The sequence below is a fragment of the Lampetra planeri genome, chromosome 22 (genome assembly GCF_965212315.1).
Source record: "Lampetra planeri chromosome 22, kcLamPlan1.2.h2, whole genome shotgun sequence".
Lineage (NCBI taxonomy): Eukaryota > Metazoa > Chordata > Hyperoartia > Petromyzontiformes > Petromyzontidae > Lampetra > Lampetra planeri.
The window spans coordinates 12,214,185-12,236,264 of NC_136128.1; the positions used below are offsets into that span (position 1 = coordinate 12,214,185).

General features: G+C 53.8%; 2 protein-coding genes and 1 non-coding gene across 6 annotated transcripts in view; 1 reads left to right on the forward strand and 2 right to left on the reverse strand.

Moving 5' to 3' along the window:
- TPMT (thiopurine S-methyltransferase) overlaps positions 1-9,471 on the reverse strand; it is a 10,680-nt gene extending 1,209 nt beyond the window's left edge. The window contains exons 1-8 of the mRNA XM_078604505.1: positions 9,321-9,471; positions 6,251-6,389; positions 5,610-5,702; positions 5,352-5,484; positions 4,779-4,831; positions 3,183-3,257; positions 1,654-1,739; positions 764-808 (exon numbers count right to left, since the gene is read on the reverse strand). Coding sequence (XP_078460631.1) covers positions 764-808; positions 1,654-1,739; positions 3,183-3,257; positions 4,779-4,831; positions 5,352-5,484; positions 5,610-5,702; positions 6,251-6,384 — 619 coding nt within the window. The 5' untranslated portion in view covers positions 6,385-6,389; positions 9,321-9,471. The remainder of the gene's footprint in view (positions 1-763; positions 809-1,653; positions 1,740-3,182; positions 3,258-4,778; positions 4,832-5,351; positions 5,485-5,609; positions 5,703-6,250; positions 6,390-9,320) is intronic.
- A 2,958-nt stretch (positions 9,472-12,429) lies between these two features.
- CMPK2 (cytidine/uridine monophosphate kinase 2) lies at positions 12,430-21,568 on the reverse strand. 4 transcript variants are annotated; one of them, XM_078604501.1, is made up of 8 exons: positions 21,300-21,557; positions 17,711-18,028; positions 16,681-16,760; positions 16,040-16,260; positions 15,640-15,784; positions 15,283-15,484; positions 13,257-13,499; positions 12,430-12,727 (listed from the first exon to the last, which is right to left on the reverse strand). In XM_078604501.1, the coding sequence occupies exons 1-8, from the start codon at positions 21,530-21,532 to the stop codon at positions 12,595-12,597; spliced, it is 1,575 nt and encodes a 524-aa protein (XP_078460627.1). In that variant the 5' UTR covers positions 21,533-21,557; the 3' UTR covers positions 12,430-12,594. The 4 variants fall into 4 exon arrangements, with proteins under 4 accessions (XP_078460627.1, XP_078460629.1, XP_078460630.1 ...); XM_078604503.1 differs by having other exon boundaries at positions 21,276-21,401; XM_078604504.1 differs by having other exon boundaries at positions 21,262-21,401.
- Positions 14,333-14,405, forward strand: TRNAK-UUU (transfer RNA lysine (anticodon UUU)). Its single transcript has one exon. It is a non-coding gene; the product is annotated as a tRNA-Lys (tRNA).
- Positions 21,569-22,080: the final 512 nt, after the last annotated feature.

Here is a 22,080-nt window from a genome sequence, read left to right on the forward strand (position 1 = left end):
GGTGGCAAGCGGGCAGGAGCTTCATCGCCCATAAATATACTCGCTGGTAGACTGAAGTAGGGTGGTTTCGTGCCTGATAGCCACAGCCAGACATTTCCCCGGGTCACAGACCCAGCTAAAATGATAAAGTCTCGGATGTGTCCATTTTTAGTGACTCGGGATTGATGTGTGGATACTTTAGCGCTCTCCAATTTGTGTTCGTCCTCAGAATTAAAGTATTTAATTGGCAATTATAACGTTACCTTCCCAGTCGCAAAATGAGATGTCACAAGGCACGGAACCTGTGACATCGTGAGATGACATCACACGATGAGGTCACGGGAAGGCACGGCATCTGAATGGTGTGTGAAGTCATTACCTTTGTTTACCGATTATCGCTCTTTTTTTCCACTAGTTTTTGGATAACCCTTGAATAAATTTGCCAGTTTTTTTAATAGGGTAATTCCCCAAAATTAAACCAAAGTTTAAATGTATATTGGATCATATTTACGAGCTTCATCATGACCCTGCGTTAGACAGACAGACAGCTACTGCATTCCCGCATCCAACCTTGGTTGGAAAAGCATTGAGAAACGCTTAATGATTTAAGGCGAGACAAAAGTGGTTTTCACGTGCTGCCTTCATAACTAATTTAAATGACTCCGTCAGCGCCGCGTTATTTTCACGGTCCATCAAACTGCGTCGCGTCAGTGTTCGCCGCGTGCGTACAAGCGCGGCTGCGTGCCCTTTACTTCGCAGTGTGCATTATTAATGGTAGTCTTACCATAGAGAGCTCGTATTTCACTTTCAGGCACGTAATGGGGTGGTCCTACAAACACGGAGACAGCGGTGACCTCGTTATTGTGCAATTACACACGGGCCGTGATAACAAATTACATTTGTGCAGTTTTACCACCTTCTGAATTTGTGCTGCTGTAATCGACACTTTTTTTGTGAACTTCACTTTGGCCGTAACGTAAATGTCACCGGTGTTATGGTGCATTCTGCGCTTATTGCCAGGGGATCCGTTTGCAAAGTGTGGCACCTCTGCCCCGTGTCTCGCGTCGGTGCGTTCGGAGCGCCGATCGCGTTTGCCGGGTGCGTTGCTTGCGCCTCTACTGGCATCGTGCGTTCATTCTGAGACCTTGGTTCAAGTGGATTAACAGTTTCTCCCTACCTTCAAAGATCCTCCCAGGTTAGGAAATTAGACAAATTAATCTAAATTAGATTTTTAAAATATTTTGTTTTAATATCTTATACATATCGTGTATAGCTTTCACCAAAACGCTTAGAACGCACGTGATCTCACCAGATCTTGGAAGTTAAGCGGAATTGACCCTGCATAGAGCATGAAGACTACCCAGAAGGCAGTGCGGCAAAATACGACATGATACTGTTATATGCTCCCTGTGTTTAACCGGCATTGTAAAAGCATGGTCAAAATACCCAGAACGGCATCGGGAGGACCTCATCCGTAGTTGTCCTTCCCCCGCACCTCCAATTAGCACGGTTGGTTACATACGATGCAAAATAAATTCAACGTACATGTACACATTGATACAACGGCTGTATATGTACATCCTGCACTCGGTCCAACTTCCTGCCAATGCGGAGAGATTCCGATGTGAACGTGAGCTCTGTGCCACCGACATGCCGAGCAGTTTGGGTGCTCACCCTTGAAGGTGAAGTCATTGTAGTTGAAGGTGTCCAGAAGATATCGGCAGCCCGGTGCCATGAGGTCGGTCATGACGGCTGCAAACCTGCAGGTTCGGCAAATGGCATGTTCACAAATATCACGAAATAACAACGTGGTGATGTATTATTGTCGTTTCTCTGCTTGTTTACCCAGAAAAGCCTCGCCGAGTCTCTAGGCACTTTTTCAGAAGGTTCCTGACAAGTTTTCACAGTAGGGGGCAAGGGCGCTCTGTAATCCCCATTGAGTAATTGGCAAGTAATTGCTCACCATTGGGATGTTTGACCAATATACCTTGACTTTCGTCCACTTGGCTTTCGTCGCTTCGCTGTTTCGGCCGTGCTCAACGATAACCACATTTAAAATTTCGTCCACGTGGCTTCCCTCTTCCGTCGGGTTTAATCACAAACTTCCACGACGTTCGTGCCACACGCCGTCTTTTTCGTTCAGGCTTTGAATAGAAGTCGTTCAGTGAGCATCTCTTATATTTGTGTTTATTCATGTATTGTTAATACTGTACTTATTTCTGTGATTATACTGTAAAAATGTCATAGTTATTTTGTGATAACAGTATATAATACCAGTGTTCATAGTTATTTTCGTGATTATAAAACACGTGTACAGTATTCATTTTATGAATCTAGATTTCCCCTAAATCACCAATATATTCATCTTCTACTTACGCAAGAATAAAAATATTTCAAGGTATAGTTTTGTTTATTTTTCTTTTCTGTTTATTTAGGTTTTGCACACGTGTTATGTAGTTAATGTAGTTATACAGGTAGGAACAACAGCTCCACACTGCCCACCAGGGATTATTTGTCTGTCGTGAATAGCCACGCCCTCGATTTGTATTTCATAGATCGCTTCGGGCGGGCTCAGCACCACGTGACGCGCCGCCCCACGCACCTTGCGCCGCGTGACACGGATCGCACGAATGCGCTGTCCAACCAAGTTCCTACTTGCCCACTCCGAAGGAACGTGTTTTGCATGCACGTTTTTCGCCAGCCAAAATACATTTCCCAGCTAAAGAAAGGTTCTGCTTTGACATTCGTCCATTTTTGACATTCGTCCATGCTCTGGTCCTGAACCAGACGAAATCGCAAGGTATTCCTGTTTGTGTTTTGAGCTGTGGGAGGAAACCAGAAAATCCCATGCATAAACTATTACATTATAAAAACTAGCAAACTTTTTTTTACCGTACCAGGTAAGGCCCATTGAGCAATATTCAGAAGCCACATGGCCACAAATGTTAGCTCTGCGAAGTGGCTTATCACGTGGACATGTATAGCAGCCAAATACTCTAAACGTGTGTTTCTAACCATGGAGGGAAAAACCGGAGAAAAATCCACGCGACCACAGGGAGAGAGACACGTAAACTACAAATATACAGCAGCAGGCGTCGGGATCGAACCCACGACCTCCTGTATACCAGGCGAGGTAGTTAACATCTCCTAGCCACCGTGGCGCCCAACCTCGGCTGTGGCAGACGCAGGCCGCGGTGCCTCACCGCTCGCGGTCGCTCGCGTTGATGGCGACGAGTCCCCCGCGGTCCCACATCGCGTCGAACCGACCGGCAACCGCACTGCAACAACAACAATAACAACAACACACAGACACCCCGTGTGGTCGAAACGTGCTGCTGGGGCAAGTGCGGTGAGCGAGTAGCACCGAGGAAGGCCGGAACGGCATACGAGAGGGGGTGGCGTGGCCAGAACCACGGCCTTTGTTTCCTCAGCGTTGATGTTGAACGTCGTGCCAGGTGTTCGTTTAAGGCCGAGTCGAACTAGGGGAGGCCCAGGACCGGTTCATATATCCATTACCGATGTTGAGTCGGGCTCGTAGCGCGGTGTGCTAACCGCCAACACGACCACCGCTCCCCATCCATACGCACAAGGAGAAAGATCCCCCATGTCGCCTTTCCAAACGTTTGGGCCAAGTGTTATTCTCTAGCACCTTTGAAGGCGGCACGGCGCACGATGGGGTGGAGCGGGCGAACACCTCGCCTGGCTGCCTTTGCGGGAACACACACGCGCAAGTGCACACACGCACAGATGCGCACGCCCCGAGTGTCCTCTCGCCATCACCGCGTGCAAATGTGACACCTCCGCCGTGATGAGGAGTTAACGCGCGGACGCGGCCAGCGCTGCTGGCGGTGTCGCGCACAGGGCCCCCCCCTCCCCCCCGTCGTTACCGTGGCGGCGGTGAATTCGTGCGGCTGATTTGAATTGGGGGAATACGCATGCAGGAGTGGGGCCTGCCCGCACGCGGCAGCGAGTCACTTCGCCGCTCGCAATGCTACAAGGGGAAACGTCACTGGCAACCAACGAATTGGTTCGTGAGAGGTGTTTCTGACGCTGCCGCCCACGTCAGCGGCGCAACGGTCAAAGCACCGGACTGGCGATCCGGAGGGACTGGTCACCCCGTGGTGCCCTTATAAAACTCAACGTTTAACCTACTCACGCCGGCTTGTGCCCGCCCTCACAGTCGGCCATATTTGCGGAATACACCACGCCGCTGTTGACCCTGGCCGTTGACCGAGCAACCCAACGTTTCTACCAGCTCCCTCCGCAGGAATGTGTTAATAATATGCTTTACCCTTTCTGGCAATAAAACAGTTGTGTTAAGATGTTAAAACACCAAACAGAAACCTTTTGCAAGGAATCATGTCTGCATTAACCACATATACTTGTGGCGAACATAAAAAGAAAACATGCTCTGATAGTATATTCATCGTCTTTGAAATTGATTGGTCTACACCAGAGACAGCTTTCTTTAGAGCCGAGTCTCAGGGGAGGTCCCATGAAGTAGCAGCTTACCCCGAGCTCTCAATGTCCTCATAGTGCATTGCGTTTGTGATGTTCGCCTTTTGGCATCCTCTAATGCAGACGTGATTCCTTGCAAAAAGGTTTCTGTTTGCTGTTTTAACATCTTAACACAACTGTTTCATTGCCAGAAAGGGTAGAACCTATTCTTAAATAGATTGAGCATGGCTGACGATCGATGGCGATGATGTGGATGCAACGACGACAACTGTGCATCACAGGTTGGCGACAGAATTGGCAAAGTGATCTCGTGACGACGACGCGCCAAGCGACCCGAGCACCTTGTGAAGTTGAAGAAGTCGCATCTGTACACCGACATCTTGCCGTCCAGACTCTGCGACAACAGTAAAGGTCGGGGAAGGGTGAAACACCGAGCGCTTGAGCGGCGACTCCCGCCGTCGCCTGCAGATGCAGGGACGACGGGAGAGCTGCTCCTTGCCGGCAGCCGAACAGGCCTCGCGGGCAACCAGCCTGAACGAAAAAACACGCACAAAACTCCATCGCCGATGCGTGAGAGTTCACATTTGTAAACGCGCGCGCTCAAATTACAAACACGGCGTTGCGATGGTTAATACATTTCATTCTCTGACATGAATTGTAACAAATAGCTGTGCTACAAACCCCGTGACCTGACTTCGATCCCGGGCAGTGGCTGACGCGAGCGGAAAGCGATACCAGAACCGGACCTGCCCTTCACTGACCCGCAATGACCAACGTGACATGAAGTCCGATTAGCACGGTTGGCTGCGTAAGGGGCAAAAAAAGTTCAACATGCACGTAGTCGCGGGCAGTCGGTTCCCGACACCCCCCTACCCCCCCCCCCCCCCCGAGTGCGGAGCGGGTGGCGGAATGACCTGGAAGAGTTCCCCGTCGGGTAGAGACGGCACCGGTTGCCTCCGAAACTCCACGTTCTGCTCCGTGAAAAACTCGACGATGGCGGATTCCACCCCCTCCACTCCGACCACCTCGTGGCCCAAGTCTGCGAGCCTGAGAACCCGGGAGGTTGGGCAGAAGAACAGCAATCGGGTGAATCCTCTGATTTTGTAAAAAAAATATTTTCGGCAACGCCGCCGCCGCCGCAAGTGTAACTGGGCCAGCGCGCTCGGACTCACCACTTCATGTCCACGGCTTTGCCGCACAGGGGCAGGAAGACGCGCAGCTTGGCCCGGCCGCTGCGCATCGCGTCCAAGTGCTTGATGAGCTTCCTGCAGCGAGCACGACACAGGCCGCGAGGCGTCAAGGCTGCTGCGACACAGAGCTCCCTTCAGAGACACCGCTGCTCTCAATGGGATGTTGCCCGGTTGAGTTATCTGTGTTTACTGCCTGTTGTGTTCAGTTTGCTGTCCTTCCCCGAATCTTCGATTAGCGTGGTAGGCTACGTACGGTGCGAAAAAAGTTTACCGTACATCTAGTGTTGGGGTCTAAGAGTGTGCGGAGGACAGTTGTAGCTGCCCCATAGCCCCCTGTGGGTGGTGCAGTTGCCACCAGGGATTCATTTTAACCAGGTCTGTACTATGAAAAATAACATAAAAATTAATATAAAAATTATTAATAGTATTAAGACTATAAAAATACACCTCGCAATACAGTACATATTATTTTGGCATTTTATTATTACATACAAAAGCGGATTACTTTTCGTGCTCCCGAGTACAGGAGGATGTTGAGCAGTGTTAGGAACGCGGCAGCCGTCCCTTATTTTGCGACGAGAACGACAGAAACCCCAGCGGGTCGTGAAGCCGCCGGCCCTCACTTGTGGACGTTGGGGTCGTGGAAGCCAATCTGCCTGCTCTGCCAGGCGCCCTGCCAGAAGGGAAGGCTGCAGTCCTTCTCCACCGCGCGCGAGTCCGTACCGCCGCCGCCGTTGTCACCGCCACCGCTGCTCATGGCTCCTGCAAGCAAGGAGGGCCACGGAGAACGCTGACCAGACGGGAGGGGCTGTCCCCCTGGTCTCGAGACGGGCCCCCATGCGAGATGCGGCCTCTCTGCTGTGGCCCAGGAGAGAGATCGTCAACCCCAGGTGCTGCTGATTGGTTGACGACACCAAGCAGTCGAACCATTGTCGTGGCAAATATAAGCACAGTTCCAATGGATAAGTTGACATCCGGTATTTATCTCTGCACATTTCTGTTACACATGCCATCAGCCGCACGGCCACCTCTCTGGGTGAGCATTTCTTCAGCAGCACTGGCTCAACACCGGACCGGTTTCGACATTCAGTACATCTCACCAGCAGAGTCAAGCTAAAAGCAATGCTGGCGGACTTGCCCAGATGCTCATGGGAAAGTGGCGTACTGTCAAGCGTTATATATTTAGACTGTTCATACGTCGTTAGTAACTGGGGTTATATATCACCCTATCCTCTGCTGCCCTCTTGAGTGGCGAGTGATGAGCACTCACAGCTGTGCCACACGTGACTCGGCACACGTGACTCGGCACACGCGGGCTGCCGCGACACCACGGTTCACGCTTCAACGATAATCGCGATACCAATTTCCCATGAACTTATATCCCCAGGCGCGGCTGTTGGACCAGTGGGCAAGGGGAGAGGGGGTGCATGAATGACACAACGGAATATTGCCATGATTCAACAAAGCAGCGTCGTAAGAGCAAGACATGATGTGAACGATAATCATTTACATTGTCAAGGCGCGTTTCTTCCGTACATCCCCACGTACGGAGATCAGGAAAATAACTTGCAGGGTAAACGTCCCATTTAAAGAGGCGAGTTTTCAAGATAGGACTTAAATATATCGAACGACTCTGTCTCGTTAGCAAGGGGACAAGCGTTGTTCCAAAGCTTAGGCGCTGCACTGCCAAAATTCCGATCAACCCCAGCTTCAGAGCCTTGACCTCGGGAGCCCTTGGAGGTCAAGGCGATCGTCGTAGAGCCAAGACGTTTGGAGCAACAGCGCTTAGCAAGCGATGAAGATGCACGGCGAAGAATTTCTGCAGCGAAACTGTCGTCGGCACGCTGCCGACAGCTCCCGTCACGTCGCCAAGTTGCCCGGCGGCGCTGGGAGACGTCGGTCTGGGCGCGACGCGTCGTGGCGAAGCGCAGCGCGGTCACGGCCAGTCGCTCGAATCTGATGTCGACGCAACAGCTGTCAACCCGCACGGTTTACCCCGCGTTCTTCTTGTACGGGGACATTCCGTTTTCAGGTCCATACGGCGTACAGCCGTTTCAACCCATCTGATCCAAAAACTACTCGTATGGATAATATTGGTCGCGAAAGTCTACGTGTTAAGCCGTTTCAAAACAAGCAAAGAACGTGTCTATTTGTTTGTGTTTCTCCCTTGTGATGGGACTGTAGGATGAACGTTGAGATTCATGAGAGCACGCGGTGACTAATACGGTCTGAATTGGTCTGTAACGAGGTAGGGCACTTACTGATAAGGGACTGACAGCCGCCGAGCACGGTGGTCAAACCTGAGCCTCGCAGCAAGAACCACCTCATGGGTTCGATTCCCGACACGGACGCGTTTCTGTGAAGTTTGTATGAGTGGATGGGTGTGGGTGAGTGTGTGGGTGAGTGTGGGAGTGGGTGGGTGAGTGTGTGGGTGAGTGTGGGACTGGGTGTGGGAGTGGGTGGGTGAGTGTGAGTGAGTGGGTGAGTGTGGGTGAACGTGAGTGCGTGGGTGGGTGTGGGTGAGTGTGTGGGTGAGTGTGGATGTGCGTGTGGGTGAGAGAGTGAGTGGGTGCGTGTGGGTGAGTGTGTAGGTGAGTGAGGGTGAGTGTGAGTGAGTGGATGAGTGTGTGAGTGGGTGAGTGAGTGGGTAGGTCTCAGTCAGTCGACCTGTGGCATCTGGGTCTACCCCGTGACCTCCTGCCAGCGGGTGTTCGACAATGCACGTGATCGCCTCAAGGTGCACATGGCCTGGCACAAGCGTCGTGGTGACGTCACCGCCACTTAGTGGCGAATGGCGGTTGTTGTTGAGTGAGTGGGTGAGTGTGAGTGAGTGGGTGAGTGAGTGTGGGTTAGTGTGAGTGAGTGGGTGAGTATGTGAGTGTGGGTTAGTGTGAGTGAGTGGGTGAGGGTGAGTGTGAGTGAGTGTGAGTGAGTGGGTGAGTGAGTGTGGGTGAGTGTGAGTGAGTGTGTGAGTGAGTGTGAGTGAGTGTGAGTGAGTGTGAGTGAGTGTGAGTGAGTGGGTGAGTGTGAGAGTGTGAGTGGGTGAGTGTGTGGGTTAGTGTGAGTGGGTGAGTGAGTGGGTGAGTGTGAGTGGGTGAGTGTGAGTGGGTGAGTGTGTGGGTTAGTGTGAGTGGGTGAGTGTGAGTGGGTGTGTGAGTGTGTGGGTTAGTGTGAGTGGGTGAGTGAGTGGGTGAGTGTGAGTGGGTGAGTGTGAGTGGGTGAGTGTGAGTGGGTGAGTGTGAGTGGGTGAGTGTGAGTGGGTGAGTGTGAGTGGGTGAGTGTGAGTGGGTGAGTGTGAGTGGGTGTGTGAGTGTGTGGGTTAGTGTGAGTGTGTGAGTGAGTGGGTGAGTGTGGGTGAGTGTGAGTGTGAGTGGGTGAGTGTGGGTGAGTGTGAGTGGGTGAGTGTGAGTGGGTGAGTGCAGTTACTCGCTCCCGCTAGCGCAAGCTGCCTCCACTCGAGAGCCCCGCTCGAGGCTACTTGGCCTACTCTTCCACGCCGGCCAGATGTCCGGTAAGAGGCGCGAGTCCCCTCACTTCACCCACTCGGCACGCGACGCTGACAATCGACTAAAACTGCTGCGTGGAGTGGCGCGTGAGAGGATTGAAGACAGTTTCCGCGCCGGGAGATGGAGTTGAACCGACGCGCTCGGGAATTGATCCCCGCGAGGTGCCCACGTGCTCGGGGTGACCCACCTGCTCGCGTCCTGATGTCCTGGGGCAAGAATTGAGAGCGAGCGAGAGAACGGCAGTCTCGGCTTTTCCTCTTTCGTTTCTCTCTCTCTCTCTCTGCCTTTATATCTCTCTATTTAGAGAGTCCAATGGGAGACTCTGGGCAAGTCGCCCGCTGTCCAATCAGGGCAGCAATTGCGCTGCTCCGGAAAGGGTTTTCTGCGCGGGCGGTGGGAGGGCTGCCAGAGCTGCCCAGTAGCGAGGGGCTCTCGGTGGGAGGGCAGAGTGGGTGGAGGTGCAGTCGCGACCCAGAGGTCGCCGGGTTCGATCTCCGTGCGCGGCAGCTGGGTCGCCCCGCCTCTGGCCACCCAGCAGAAGCGAAGGGGTTCGCCACCAACGGAGCCGATGGGCATGTGGCGTGCGCGCTGGGGTACAACGCGGGTACTGCCACCGCTCCCCAGGCAGCTGCCCAGCGTGGGAAGCAGGGCAGGCCAACGCGCACGGACGAGGGGGAGTTCGCTCGAGTGGAGGCGCTTCTGCCAGCAGTGGCACGGGCGAGCTGTTGCAGGTCTGCGCCTTTGCCTCTTGTGCAGAGGGCTGGCTAAGGGGGGTGTGTTGCTACAGGTTCGCGGTTGTGTTCAGCACTGGGAAGACAAAGGCGGCCGGGCGTGTTGTTGGCCACCCACCTCCTCGTGTGCCGTGCCGACCTTTATCGGTGCTACTCGCTACCAGCATTTGCCCCTTGCCCCGACAGTCTGTGAAGGCTACACGGGGGACCTTTGTCTCCATACAGACTCGCGGTTGCGTTGGGGAGCTCTCCCCTGTGTTTTGGTTCGTGCCGCGCGTGTTGTTCGGCACGACGTCCCGACGTTTCGCTCCACGTGCGCGGGAGCTTCTTCGGGAACGAGGAGCGATGTGATCCGGGCGACAGAGCGGGGCACTTGCAGCCATGAAGACGGCAAACAGCGAGACGACGGGTGCCCAACAAGACGCAGCGTAGGCAAGCGCTTCGTTTGTCGATATTCCACCACAGCGCAGCGAGTCGGGATGATGATGGGCGTGAGGCACGAGACTTGCACGAGACGACCCTGCAACGCCGCGGTTACCCGCCGGTGTCACGAGTACAACGCCGGCGAGATGATGGACGCGGAGTGCCAAAGATGTTTTTTGGGAACGGCGTTGTGGTCGTCTGAGCGAGGAGCCGTGGCGGCACGAGCAGCAGCACATTGCGGGAGCCGCTGCGTCCGGGACAGATACAAACAGCGGAACCCGCCGCGGTGTGCACGGCCCTTGAGCGTAACGGGCCGTCCATAAATGACGTCACGCGATTTTTGGCCGATTTTTGACCCTCCCACCCTCGTCACAGAAAGTCAGACCCCCCCTCAAATATGACGTCACAAAGCTCTGCACCCCCCTTCCGCAAAACCAAATTTCCATTTTGAAAATAAAACATGCTTCAAATCGGTTTAAACTATTGTCATTGTAGTGCGTATTTAATGTGGCGCTGCACTCTGATGTTGTAGGAGAAAACATTTATTAAAAAGGAGGCGTTGCAAAGCAAACATTTAGCATAAAATTCACTTGAAAATATTCAACGTCTAACTAAAACTGCAGATGTTCAGGATATAATATTGAAATTCTGTTATAATTATAACATATTGAAAGTAATTATAACTATAAAAAAGACTTGAAACTTTGTAGTCGAACGAAGAAAACTGGAGAGTACAATTATAACAATCACATATTCATTCCACATAATGAAAAGCCCTGGTAGAATCATTATAATCAAAATATTTAATAACAATCATTAAAAAACATGTATGCTTCTCCATTCTCCCATGGAGAAGCAAAATTATCCTTCATGGAATAAATAAAAGGTGACCTTAGTAAATTTAAATCATAAAATAGTTAATAATGAAAAATTATCAAAATTAGTGTTGTTATAACAATTCTATTTTATTAAGTTTATTTAAAGGTGGGCATTTTGATGTGACGTCACATTTCTCAAACCCTCCCCCCCACGTCACAAATGTCTGACACCCCCCCCCCCCCTAGGTGCGTGACGTCATTTATGAACGGCCCCCTAAATGATGATTCAGCAGCGATTTCTCGCCGCGCTAATTCCAAGCCCGTGCCACGCCAGCCCGAGGCACAGCGCGCCGATGGATTGCAAGCGATGTACATTGGTTTACCAGCCCTCAACAATGCAGGCTCGCGCGGGCTCTACGAAGGGGGCATTGTTAAGTTCGTGCACCAGGCACAACGCTGCTGTGCAAACTTTCCATTCACCGTGGCTTTCGTGGGTCAAGAGCGGAGGGCGCGCGTTGAATGCTTAACAGCCCGTGCAGGTTGTGTTCGTGAGCAGTGGGGAAGAGTGGAGTGAGTGGTCGTTTGGGCGGGGGTCGAATCACGGATTTCAAAGTCTGTTGTTTTTACTCGGCGGTGGCCGGCTCAAAGGTCAGAGACGTTGAGCCGGAATCTCGGAGTGCCTGGGCTCGAATCCGGGTTCCAGCCGGTTGTGATTGAACCGGGCCTCAAGCGTAGCGTGTTGATGGCCTGAGCCGGGTCACCAATTACTGCACAAAAACACGCCTGAGTAAAATTGGCTCTGCGCATAATTCGGCGAAATTCAGCTCTGAAAATTAAAAAGTGTCAGTGTTGCTCCTCGCTTCTGTGTGGAGCAGAAGGCACTTGAATGGATCTTAGTAGTAGCTCTGCATTATCCACTTCTGTGGGCTGTTTTCTAACTCGTGGGTTGCCCTGCTCTGCCAGTTCTGAAAGGGTTAATTGGGATACACATTTTAGGAAACTTTAGACAAGTTGTGTTAACAAAATCTGCTTATCTCTTGTGGTTACACAAGCTTTTTCTGGTAAACCAATCCCACCACTCTGTATAAAGCCAGCAGACAGTGTTCCAGCCGGCAAAATATGTTATGTGGGGTTTGTTTTTTGGAACTGGAATGTATTTAAATATGTAGATTTAATACGTAGATTCATCCATTCTCACAGTTGGTAATGGACTGGTTCCACGGTTCCACTAGGGTTTGGAACCCCACCGATGTCTAAACAAAAGAGATGTCGTGGAATTAAAGAAAGGCAGAGACAATAGAGAGAAGACTAATTCGTGTTAATGTAAATTCTCTTGTTACGTTTATTAGGCGTTGATCCCGCGCTGACATTTGACGCGGCGCTGATTATGTTACGTATGAACCGTGCACCCCTCGATCCGCTTGCGGGTCTAACTGAGCCTGCTTGGCTTTGCTTTGCTTATGCCTTGCGCCGCCACCAGGCCTGTCGCTCAGCAGGGCTTGAGGCGCTCGTGGTGCTGGAGGATGATGTCCACGACTTTCTGCAGGACGCCCGCCGGGGTGTCGGACGCGTCGATGGGAATGCAGCGCGGCTCCCGCATGCGCCGGTAGGCCTCTTCCACCCTGCGCGCAGCGGCGGCGACACGGCAGACCACGGTCAGCCACCGGGAGAACGACCGCTCGCAACGCGCCGTCGAGAGAGCCGGTGTGGGGCGCACCGACGGGAGGGGAGCGACGGACCGGCGGGACGGACGGGCGACCGAGCGCCCGCCGAGAGGACGCTCGGCGCGGGGATGGAGCGATGACATCACGATGAGGTCAGCTCGCGATGGCCTACGGCGTGGGGGTACCTTCATCCAGCAGTGGATAAACAATGGCCGATGTTGATGATGTCGAATCGTGGTGCAGTGTGTTATGCACATTGCAGTACCTGCTAGTGCCACGGTACGATGCTGTGGACTGCATTGGCCTCGTTGGTGGGAGATGGAGCGATGAAATCAGCCGGTGTGCAGGCACTCACTGGATTACTACGGGGCCGCGAGTGATGGGCTTGAGGGGGATGCCCCGCATCAAGCAGTGGCTCGATAACGACGACGAACAAAACAATTCGGAGCGAAATTCCAAGCGCCGGCGCTGGTTGGGCGCGACCCACCGCTCCCTGAAGGCGGCGTCCTCCTGCAAGCGCCTCTCCTCCCGCGTGATGTCCTCGCCGCGGCCCAGCAGCCGGCGCTGGCGCTCCGCGGGGCTCAGCGTGAGCATCACCGCCACGCTGGGCGCCAGCAGGTCCCGCGGCCAGCGGTACACGGGGTGACCCTCGGGAGGCAGGGCGCCCACGGGCACGCCGCCGCCGCTGTCCTCCGTGGCCACGGCGTAGGCTGCCGTGCTGTGCCAGAACCTGTAAGGGCAAAAGCAAAGACCCCCCGCGTAGCCCTCACGGACTGTTGGGGCAAGTGCTGTCAGCGAGGAGCACCGTCGAAGGTCGGCACGGTGCAAGCACACGGTCGGGTTGGCCGGCACAAATGCCCTGACGTCCGTGTCTCCCCAACGTTGATGTTTACACACCGCACCGGGTACTCGTTTGAGGCTGAGTCGCGCGAGATGAGGCCCCAGGATAGGTTCAAGATGTCCCTCGCCAATGGTTGTGGCTGAGGTCGACGGACTCGTTCAGCGGGGTGAGCTCACCACCGCACGCCCCCGGCTCCCGACCAAAACCACAAACTGTGACACCGACAACAACAACGTGGCACACCTGTACGGGGGAAGGTGTTCGCGTGTTAAGGCTGGTGGCTGGCACAGCGCAAGCAGCCAGAGAGAGACCACAGCGAGATGAACACTGGGTGATGGTATGCACGTTGAACTTCTTTCGCACCGGACGTAGCCAACCCGTGCGAATCGGAGGTGCGGGGGAAGGGCAACAAACTAAACACAAGAATTAGTTTTTGAGAAATGAGGTGTGCAGGGTGCTGACCATGTGTTCTGGGGTCAGAGGCAGCAATTGGGAGGCATTCTAAATTCATAACCGTCGCCTATGACGCATATTTTATTTTCAGGCATTATTATTCACCAAATAGTGTGTTTAATTCATGGAACAATGGCGGCTGGCAGTGTTAGTTGCCCTGTCCCTGTGGATAGAGACAATGCAGTACCACATGTGTGTGAAACTGCAGTTCCTGAGCCTGTGACAATGCAGTATGTTTGTGTGTGTTCTGACCACTTTAGTCTACACGAGCCCGGATAGCTCAGTCGGTAGAGCATCAGACTTTTAATCTGAGGGTCCAGGGTTCAAGTCCCTGTTCGGGCGCTAGCTTTTTTTAATACATATATTTTTTTAATATGTTCGTCAACTGTTTTAAAACTTTCCTGCGGCAGCAGTCAATGCTGTTTAAAAGTAACGACCACATTCCTAGGTGAGTTCTTAACTCTCTAAAAAATGTCTTATTTAACCGGCTTATCCTGCCAATTAAAAACAAGCAATGTTACGTTGACTCGGAAAGGTTTTTGGATGCAAATATTGCAAACTGAGCTCAGCTAATTAGGGACTGTGGATGACATGAAAACAGTGTCTGGGTAGGCCCGAGTCCTCAACACGGGTGGAGGGACCAATGGGAGACGTCCATGGGAACGACAAGCAGCCGAGTCTCAGGAGTTCCCTGCTAAAATGAGCATCGAAGCGGTGTTCAACTCCCATTCACAGCCCCGAGCCGGGGGAGGAAAGTCTCCATTACTATGATGGGACCGAGTTTATCCGTAATACAATCACCATTGACTTTTTCTACAAAGTGGTCTTCGCTTTATCGACCGCAAAGGGCTGATGGGTTAAGTCAACCCCCATCCAGGATCTGAACTCGGAATCTTCCGCTTGTGAGCCACTTGCTCTCGCGAGGAGCCCCTTGTCAGCAATGTGATTCATAATCAGTGCCACTCTGTCACGAGCTATGCTCACTTGTGCCGTGAGACACTCCACCACCCAGCACAGCCAAACAAATCTAATTCGTCGCGCGGTGTGCAAGCATTTCACACGCCAGTGATCATTGTTTCTTAAGTTGTTGCTGAATGGTGGTTGTGAGCATTTCCCTTCAACTCACCGGCGCTTGAGCTCAAACGACGGAAATCGGCGCATTAGACGCCGTGCAAGTGACGCATTCACTCGGGCGGCAGGAGGGTGACCGTGGGGTTACCTGTCTAGGACTACGGGGCCCTTGCGGGCCGCCTGGGACGCCTGGCCGTCGAGGATGTAGTTGCGGAGGCAGTAGTAGGCTCGCCGGATGAAGTTCGGCTGGTTGACGAAGAGCGGCAGGTACGAGTCGAGGTGGTCGGCCGGCAGAGGCAGGAGGGTGGCGCCGAGGCTCCGCTGCAAACCTCGCGTCACCGTCGATTTGCCTGGGTTGGAGAATAAGGCGAGAGGGTTTGTGTTGTTGTTGTTGTTGCTGCGGAGGCACTCGCCACGGACGCAGCGGCAACTCGCGGCGACACCGCCTGGCGCGGGGCGGCGGGTGAAGGTTGCGAGCAGCTGACGGGGTCCACGTGGGTCAAACCTGTTGCGTCCAGACCCTCGAGCACCACGATGGGGTGCCGAGACGAGGAGGAGGAGGCCATGCCACTGCCGTGATCCGTGCTCACCTTCCTCCACTCCTCACTCAGCTTCAGCAGCTCCGCCACCTCGGGCAGGAACTCCACGCACTGCAAGAGCACGGTACACTCACCGTGAGTGAGGGCGCAGTACACTCACCGTGAGTGGGGGCACGGTACACTCACCGTGAGTGAGGGCGGTGCACTCACCGTGAGTGAGGGCACGGTACACTCACCGTGAGTGGGGGCACGGTACACTCACTGTGAGCGAGGGCGCGGTTTTGCCGCAGTCCTAACCCTAACCTAGCCCAAACCCAGACGTAGCCGTAGCCCGGCCTGAGCCCCAGCACCTCGCTCGTCTCGCACCTCCTCCATGACAGCTCGCGCCTCCTCGTAGCGGTGGAACACGGGGTAGGTGTCGCCACTCAGGAAAGCCGGGTGGAGCGGCGGGGCCTCCGCGGGGACCACCGTGCCGCCCGCGAGGCCGCCGCCGCCGCCTCCGCACTGCACCGTCTGCCGCACGCGGCCGTCGGCCAGCGCCTCGTAGCGACACACCTGCCACTCCGCGTCGCTGTCCGCGCTCATTCCTGCGGAGGAGACGGCGGGAGGCGTGGCGACGAGTGAAATGTATCGCGTCGATCGGCGATGGGCGGCCCAGACGACGTCGGTGGGCCACGTGAGCGGCCCTCCTCCACCCCGGAGGGCCGCAAGCTTCACGCCGCGCCCGTGCGCTCGTCGTGACCCCCGCGTGTCACCCTGGACGCGCCGAGACCACGCCGAGACCACGCCGAGACCACGCCGAGACCACGCCACCGCGGGGGACTGCACGGAACTCGTGCGGCACACGGGCAGCAGATTGCCCACCACTGGCGTAGATTGTCGAGAGCTCTCCGATTTGCGGTTTCAGTTCCCTCGTGTGCCGTGCCAGCCTCTGTAGGTGCTTGCTAACAGCACTTGGCCCGACGGTCTTGTTCAAGATTATATATGGGGGGTATTTGTCTTTGTACCTTTAATCAACGTGTCCACGTGTTCATCGCAGGACACCAGGAATCCCGTGCGCAGGTGCGCTCCAGGTCCTTCCGGCTGCCTGCGAGTCCCACGAGGTCACGGAAATAAGATAAAGTACAGCAAATAAGCAATGAGAAATCAGAGCAAAAAACAACCGCGTCTTACGTGATACATCTAAAATATTGCTCAAACACAAATCAACGTTCGTAGATAAATTTCCTGTAGCCATGTTTGCTCAGGCAGATTATGTTGAAACTGATCACAGTACAATTACAGAATAAGGTACAGGAACGTTAAACAGATTTAGGGTGACTATTTCACTCGTACGTAGAGAGACAAAGACGCAGGTCAAATGCAATTGAATAAGATTGTGGCGATATCATCATTCACGATACGGTCATCTTATCGCGACATCTAATCACCTTAACTCTGCGACTATTTCACGTTCGATCGTCTCGGTTTGTTTGTGCCCTGACGCACTGCACCGAGAAGATTCAACTAGGAGCGGGGATCGCTTGGGTAGTAGCTCAGCGCACGCGACATCGTCAACACGACGCTGCCACGCGGCTTCTCATGCCTGTGACGTCACAATGAGTACGAAGCCGTCACCACGCAGATTGACAAGCACGTTTTACAACGCGGACAATTCGATTCGTACTAAAAGAGACAAGCAGACGATACACCTTCACGTCTCCACCAATACAGTACAGGTGTTGTTTTACACATCCCATTAGCCACGCGACGGCCTCAATGGGAGTGCATACTTTCAGCTCTGTTGGTTCGATATCAACAAACTCTGGACCAGCTTAAAAATTCAAAGTTTATATTTTTTTATTGTTTTCATTAATAGTATCAGAACCGTTTGACCATTGTTATTACGTATGCAAAAACATGTATTTCAAATAGAACCAGTGACGATCATCGCGGTGACGATAATTTTGCGATGTATCCCGACACGATGCGGTTATCGCGGATCCTCGTGGTACGACGCACTCAATCCCTCGCCACGACTCCCGTCATCCCCGTCACCTGTGGGCCATGAAGTCGAGGAGGCTGCTGCTGCTGCTGCTGCTACCTGGCCGCAGCAGCAGCAGCCTGTCCCTCAACTCGGCGAGGAGCCGGGCCGCGCCGACCCGCGTCCTCCCGGCGATGCTCACGGAGACGGAGCCGTGCAACACGGAGCGTGCCTCGGCCGGCAAGGACCCCACGTGGGGCCCCCCGTGGGGCTCCGAGGCCACGGGCAGCACCGTGAAGTGGAAGGGCTCCTTCAGGGGGCCTCCGGCCACGCAGAAGGCCCAGGCGAGATGCCCGGGGGCGCCCTGGGGGGCGTCTTGGGCCATCAGAATTCTGGCAACGGCAGCAGTATCAGCAGCAGTGTCAGCAGCAGTATCAGTAGCAGTATCAGTAGCAGTATCAGCAGCAGTGCCAGCAGCAGTATCAGCAGCAGTGTCAGCAGCAGCAGCAAGAGTAGTATGAGCCGAGGAGGTGCTCGTTGTGTGGGGGGCGTGGGGGGTGTCCTGGAACATCTGATCACAATTGTGGAGGCCAGGAAATCTGTAGAGTCTTGTATGGGGAGAAATGAAATAAACTTGTCTGGATAAATCTTAATTTTAGAACTTTCGTGACTGCAGGAATTATTATTTGGTTCTTTCGGTTAAGTCACGTCTAAAGATAAAATAATAAATTAAATTAAATAATAGAATACGACGTTTCGATTGCAACACAAGCAATCATCATCAGGTATAAGAATACGACGTTTCGATTGCAACACAAGCAATCATCATCAGGTATAATGATTGCTTGTGTTGCAATCGAAACGTCGTATTCTATTATTTAATTTAATTTATTATTTTATCTTTAGACGTGACTTACCCGAAAGAACCAAATAATAATTGTCTGGAGAAACTAAATGTCAAGCCGCCTGCACCTCGAGGTGTCGCAGGACCGCGTGGAGCGGTGGGTGGCGCGTTGCGGCTGTGGGTGAGTGTGCGGCAGCTCTGGCTGACAATGAAGGCTGTGCCCAAGGGTGGATGTGTGTGTGGATGTGTGTGTGTGGATGTGTGTGTGTGGATGTGTGTGTGGATGTGTGTGTGTGGATGTGTGTGTGGATGTGTGTGTGTGGATGTGTGTGTGTGGATGTGTGTGTGGATGTGTGTGTGTGGATGTGTGTGTGGATGTGTGTGTGGATGTTTGTGTGGATGTGTGTGTGGATGTGTGTGTGGATGTGTGTGTGGATGTGTGTGTGGATGTGTGTGTGGATGTTTGTCGATTTAGAGTCGGCTTAACTATTTCGCCACAAAATTCAGTCATATGCGGCTACGCGGACGGATGTGAGATAACCTTGTGTGTGTACTATGCGTGTATTGTGTGTACTGTGTGTGCACTGCGTGTGTACTGTATGTACTGCGTGTGTGCTGTGTGTGTACTCTGTGTGTACTGTGTGTACTCTGTGTGTACTGTGTGTGTACTGTGTGTAATATGTGTGTACTGTGTGTACTGTGTGTGTACTATGTGTGTGCTGTGTTTACTGAGTGCGCTACTCGGCATGCAGCTGTCACCTCGTGCGGTTTCGCTTTGTGCGCCTTTTTTCCTACGACTACCGCATACAGCGAGGGGAGCTTGTACACATGCTGTGTGAATACTGCACTAATCTCGGTGTGTGTACATGTAGAATACAGCAATGATGCATCACAGCTCGAGGCTTAAGCGAAATCTCCAGATGCGAAGATTCACTGCCTCCTCCGCCCTGTATTATTAAACAATCGTGTTAGTGAGGGTTGCGGATCGCGCACCGTGCCGCCCACCCATACCTGTTCACCCCGTGTTCTTGTACAGGGAAAGTGAGTTCTCAGGTCCATACGGGGCGTACAGCCGTTTCAATACGGGCACAAATGTTGTCGTCTAGTTGTTTCTGCCTCGTGATGGGACTTTGTAGGATGAACGTTGAGATTTGCAAGGGTCGCGAGGTGACCACTGAGGTCTGATTTGGTCTCTAACAAGGTAGGGCGCTGATAAGGGGTTGCCAGGCATGGCCTTGTAACCAGGGGAACACGGTGACTTGACACTCGCCTGTCAACACTCGCCAGCCACTCACCACAGATGGCGTCAACTTCTACCCAGCGCTGTCTCTACATTGTCATAGAACACGGCACGTAACACCGACTCACATCGTCACGACATTCGCTTTAGCTGTGTCGACATCAGCACTGGGAAGACAAAGGCGGACGGACGTGTTGCTGCCCCCCCTCTCCCGTGCCGTTCCAGCCTGCATAGGTGCTCGCTAACAGCACTTTCCCGATTAGCACGGTTGGTTACGTACGGTGCGAAAGAAGTTCAACATAAAAAGTCTGTCCAAGGCAAAACGGGGGATCCTTGCTCTGAGACGCGATGTCATGTCCGCTGTACGTTGTAGTACAACTCACCCGAAACTCACCCAACACGTGACCCCTGACACAGCCGACATCCCTCACCTGGCACACCCGACACTCACCCAACACGTGGCACACTCACCTAACCTCACTCACCTAACCGCACTGACCTCACCATACTCAACTCACCACACTCACCTAACCACACTCACCTCACCACACACCTCACCACACTCACCTCACCGCACTGACCTCACCATACTCACCTCACCACACTCACCTCACTACACTCACCTCACCACACTCACCTAACCACACTCACCTCACCACACTCACCTAACCACACTCACCTAACCACACTCATCTAACCACACTCACCTCACCACACTCACCTCACCACACTCACCACACTCACCTCACCACACTCACCTCACCACACTCACCTAACCACACACACCTCACCACACACACCTCACAACACTCACCTCACCACACTCAACTAACCACACACACCTAACCACACTTACATCACCACACACACCTCACCACACTCACCTCACCACACTCACCTAACCACACTCACCTCACCACACTCACCTAACCACACTCACCTAACCACACTCACCTAACCACACTCACCTCACCACACTCACCTCACCACACTCACCTCACCACACTCACCTCACCACACTCACCTAACCACACACACCTCACCACACACACCTCACCACACTCACCTAACCACATTCACCTAACCACACTCACCTAACCACACTCACCTCACCACACTCACCTCACTCACCTGACCACACTCAGCCGACAATCAGCCCGTCACCTGGCACTCAACACTCACCCGGCACTCACCTGGCAACACTCATCAGCCAGCCACAAATACAAAGATCCCCCGTATAGCCTTAACAGACTGCTGGGGCAAGTGCTGTTAGCGAACTGCACCTCTGGAGGCCGGCACGGCACGCGAGAGGATGGGTGGCCAGCACCACGCCCGACCGCCTTTGTCTCCCCAGTGGCAATGTTTACACACCGCGCCAGGCACCCATTTCATGCTGAGTCGACCTAGGGGAGGCCCAGGACCGGCTCAGAAAATTGTCACCGGTGTTGGCCGTGAGCGGGAATCGAACTCGGCTCGCTCCACTTCGGCTCCTCACGACGCTCATCCCTCGCCTGTCACTCATCACTCACCGGGCCACTCACCCGACAGCACTCACCAGCCGTGCCTCTCACTCACTCACTCGCACGCGCCGTCGCGAGCACCGCGAGTGGCTCCCTCCTCGGCACCGCGTCTCGCGCTGATGCCGCCGCCGCCCCCGCATTGTGGAGATTCCTCCGTCAGCGCGTCCTGCGTGCTGGTGGCGGCGGGGGGCGGTCGCTGGCTTTCGGGTTTCGGCTTTCGGGGTGGGAGCGGGGCTATCGGGGGGGGTGGGAGGGGCTGCTGTTGAGGCAACATGCCAGCAGCGTGTGCCATACGTGGACGAGGCGGTCTGGTTGTTGATTAATCCACCCGTACCACCACCACCACGCGTGGTCGTTCCTGGAATCGATGCGCGCCCCTCGAGCTCGATGGCATCGCCTCCCGCGACGTCACTGCGCGGAAGAGAAGGACACGCCTGCCCTCGGGAGCCCAGCAGCGCTGGGTTTTGAAAGGGAAGGGTTGGTGGATCACGCCGACATCTGTAAGCCCCCCCCCCCCTGCCCCCCTCCCCCCCAGCTGCGTGCTGAGCTGCTGCATGGTGGCCGTGGTCAAGAGGTGGCAGTCCAGGGAGTGGGTTCGTCAAGCCGCCGATGTGGAACTCTGGCCAACAGGGCGGAGGAGTGGTTAAAACTTGTACAACAAGCGCATGGGTTCGATTCCTGACTCGGGTGCCTTTGCTGTGTAGAGTTTTGTTTGTGCTGACCCTGTTTTGCTGAGCGTAGAGGGCAGGGCGCATAGACGTTTCATGGAGCACAGTACAACACAACAATGCATTTTGCTGCGCCGCCGTCGCAAGGCACTCACCACTGATTACTCTTTGG

Bases quoted from the DNA above. Each gene is read 5' to 3' on its own strand.
- CMPK2 (XM_078604501.1), bottom strand. From the start codon at position 21,532: ATGGCACACGCTGCTGGCATGTTGCCTCAACAGCAGCCCCTCCCACCC. The intron at 16,761-17,710 runs GTGACGGGGATG...TGGGACTCGCAG, and splicing joins CTCGACTTCATGGCCCACAG to GCAGCCGGAAGGACCTGGAG. The intron at 13,500-15,282 runs GTAACCCCACGG...TTGCCCTTACAG, and splicing joins GGCCCCGTAGTCCTAGACAG to GTTCTGGCACAGCACGGCAG.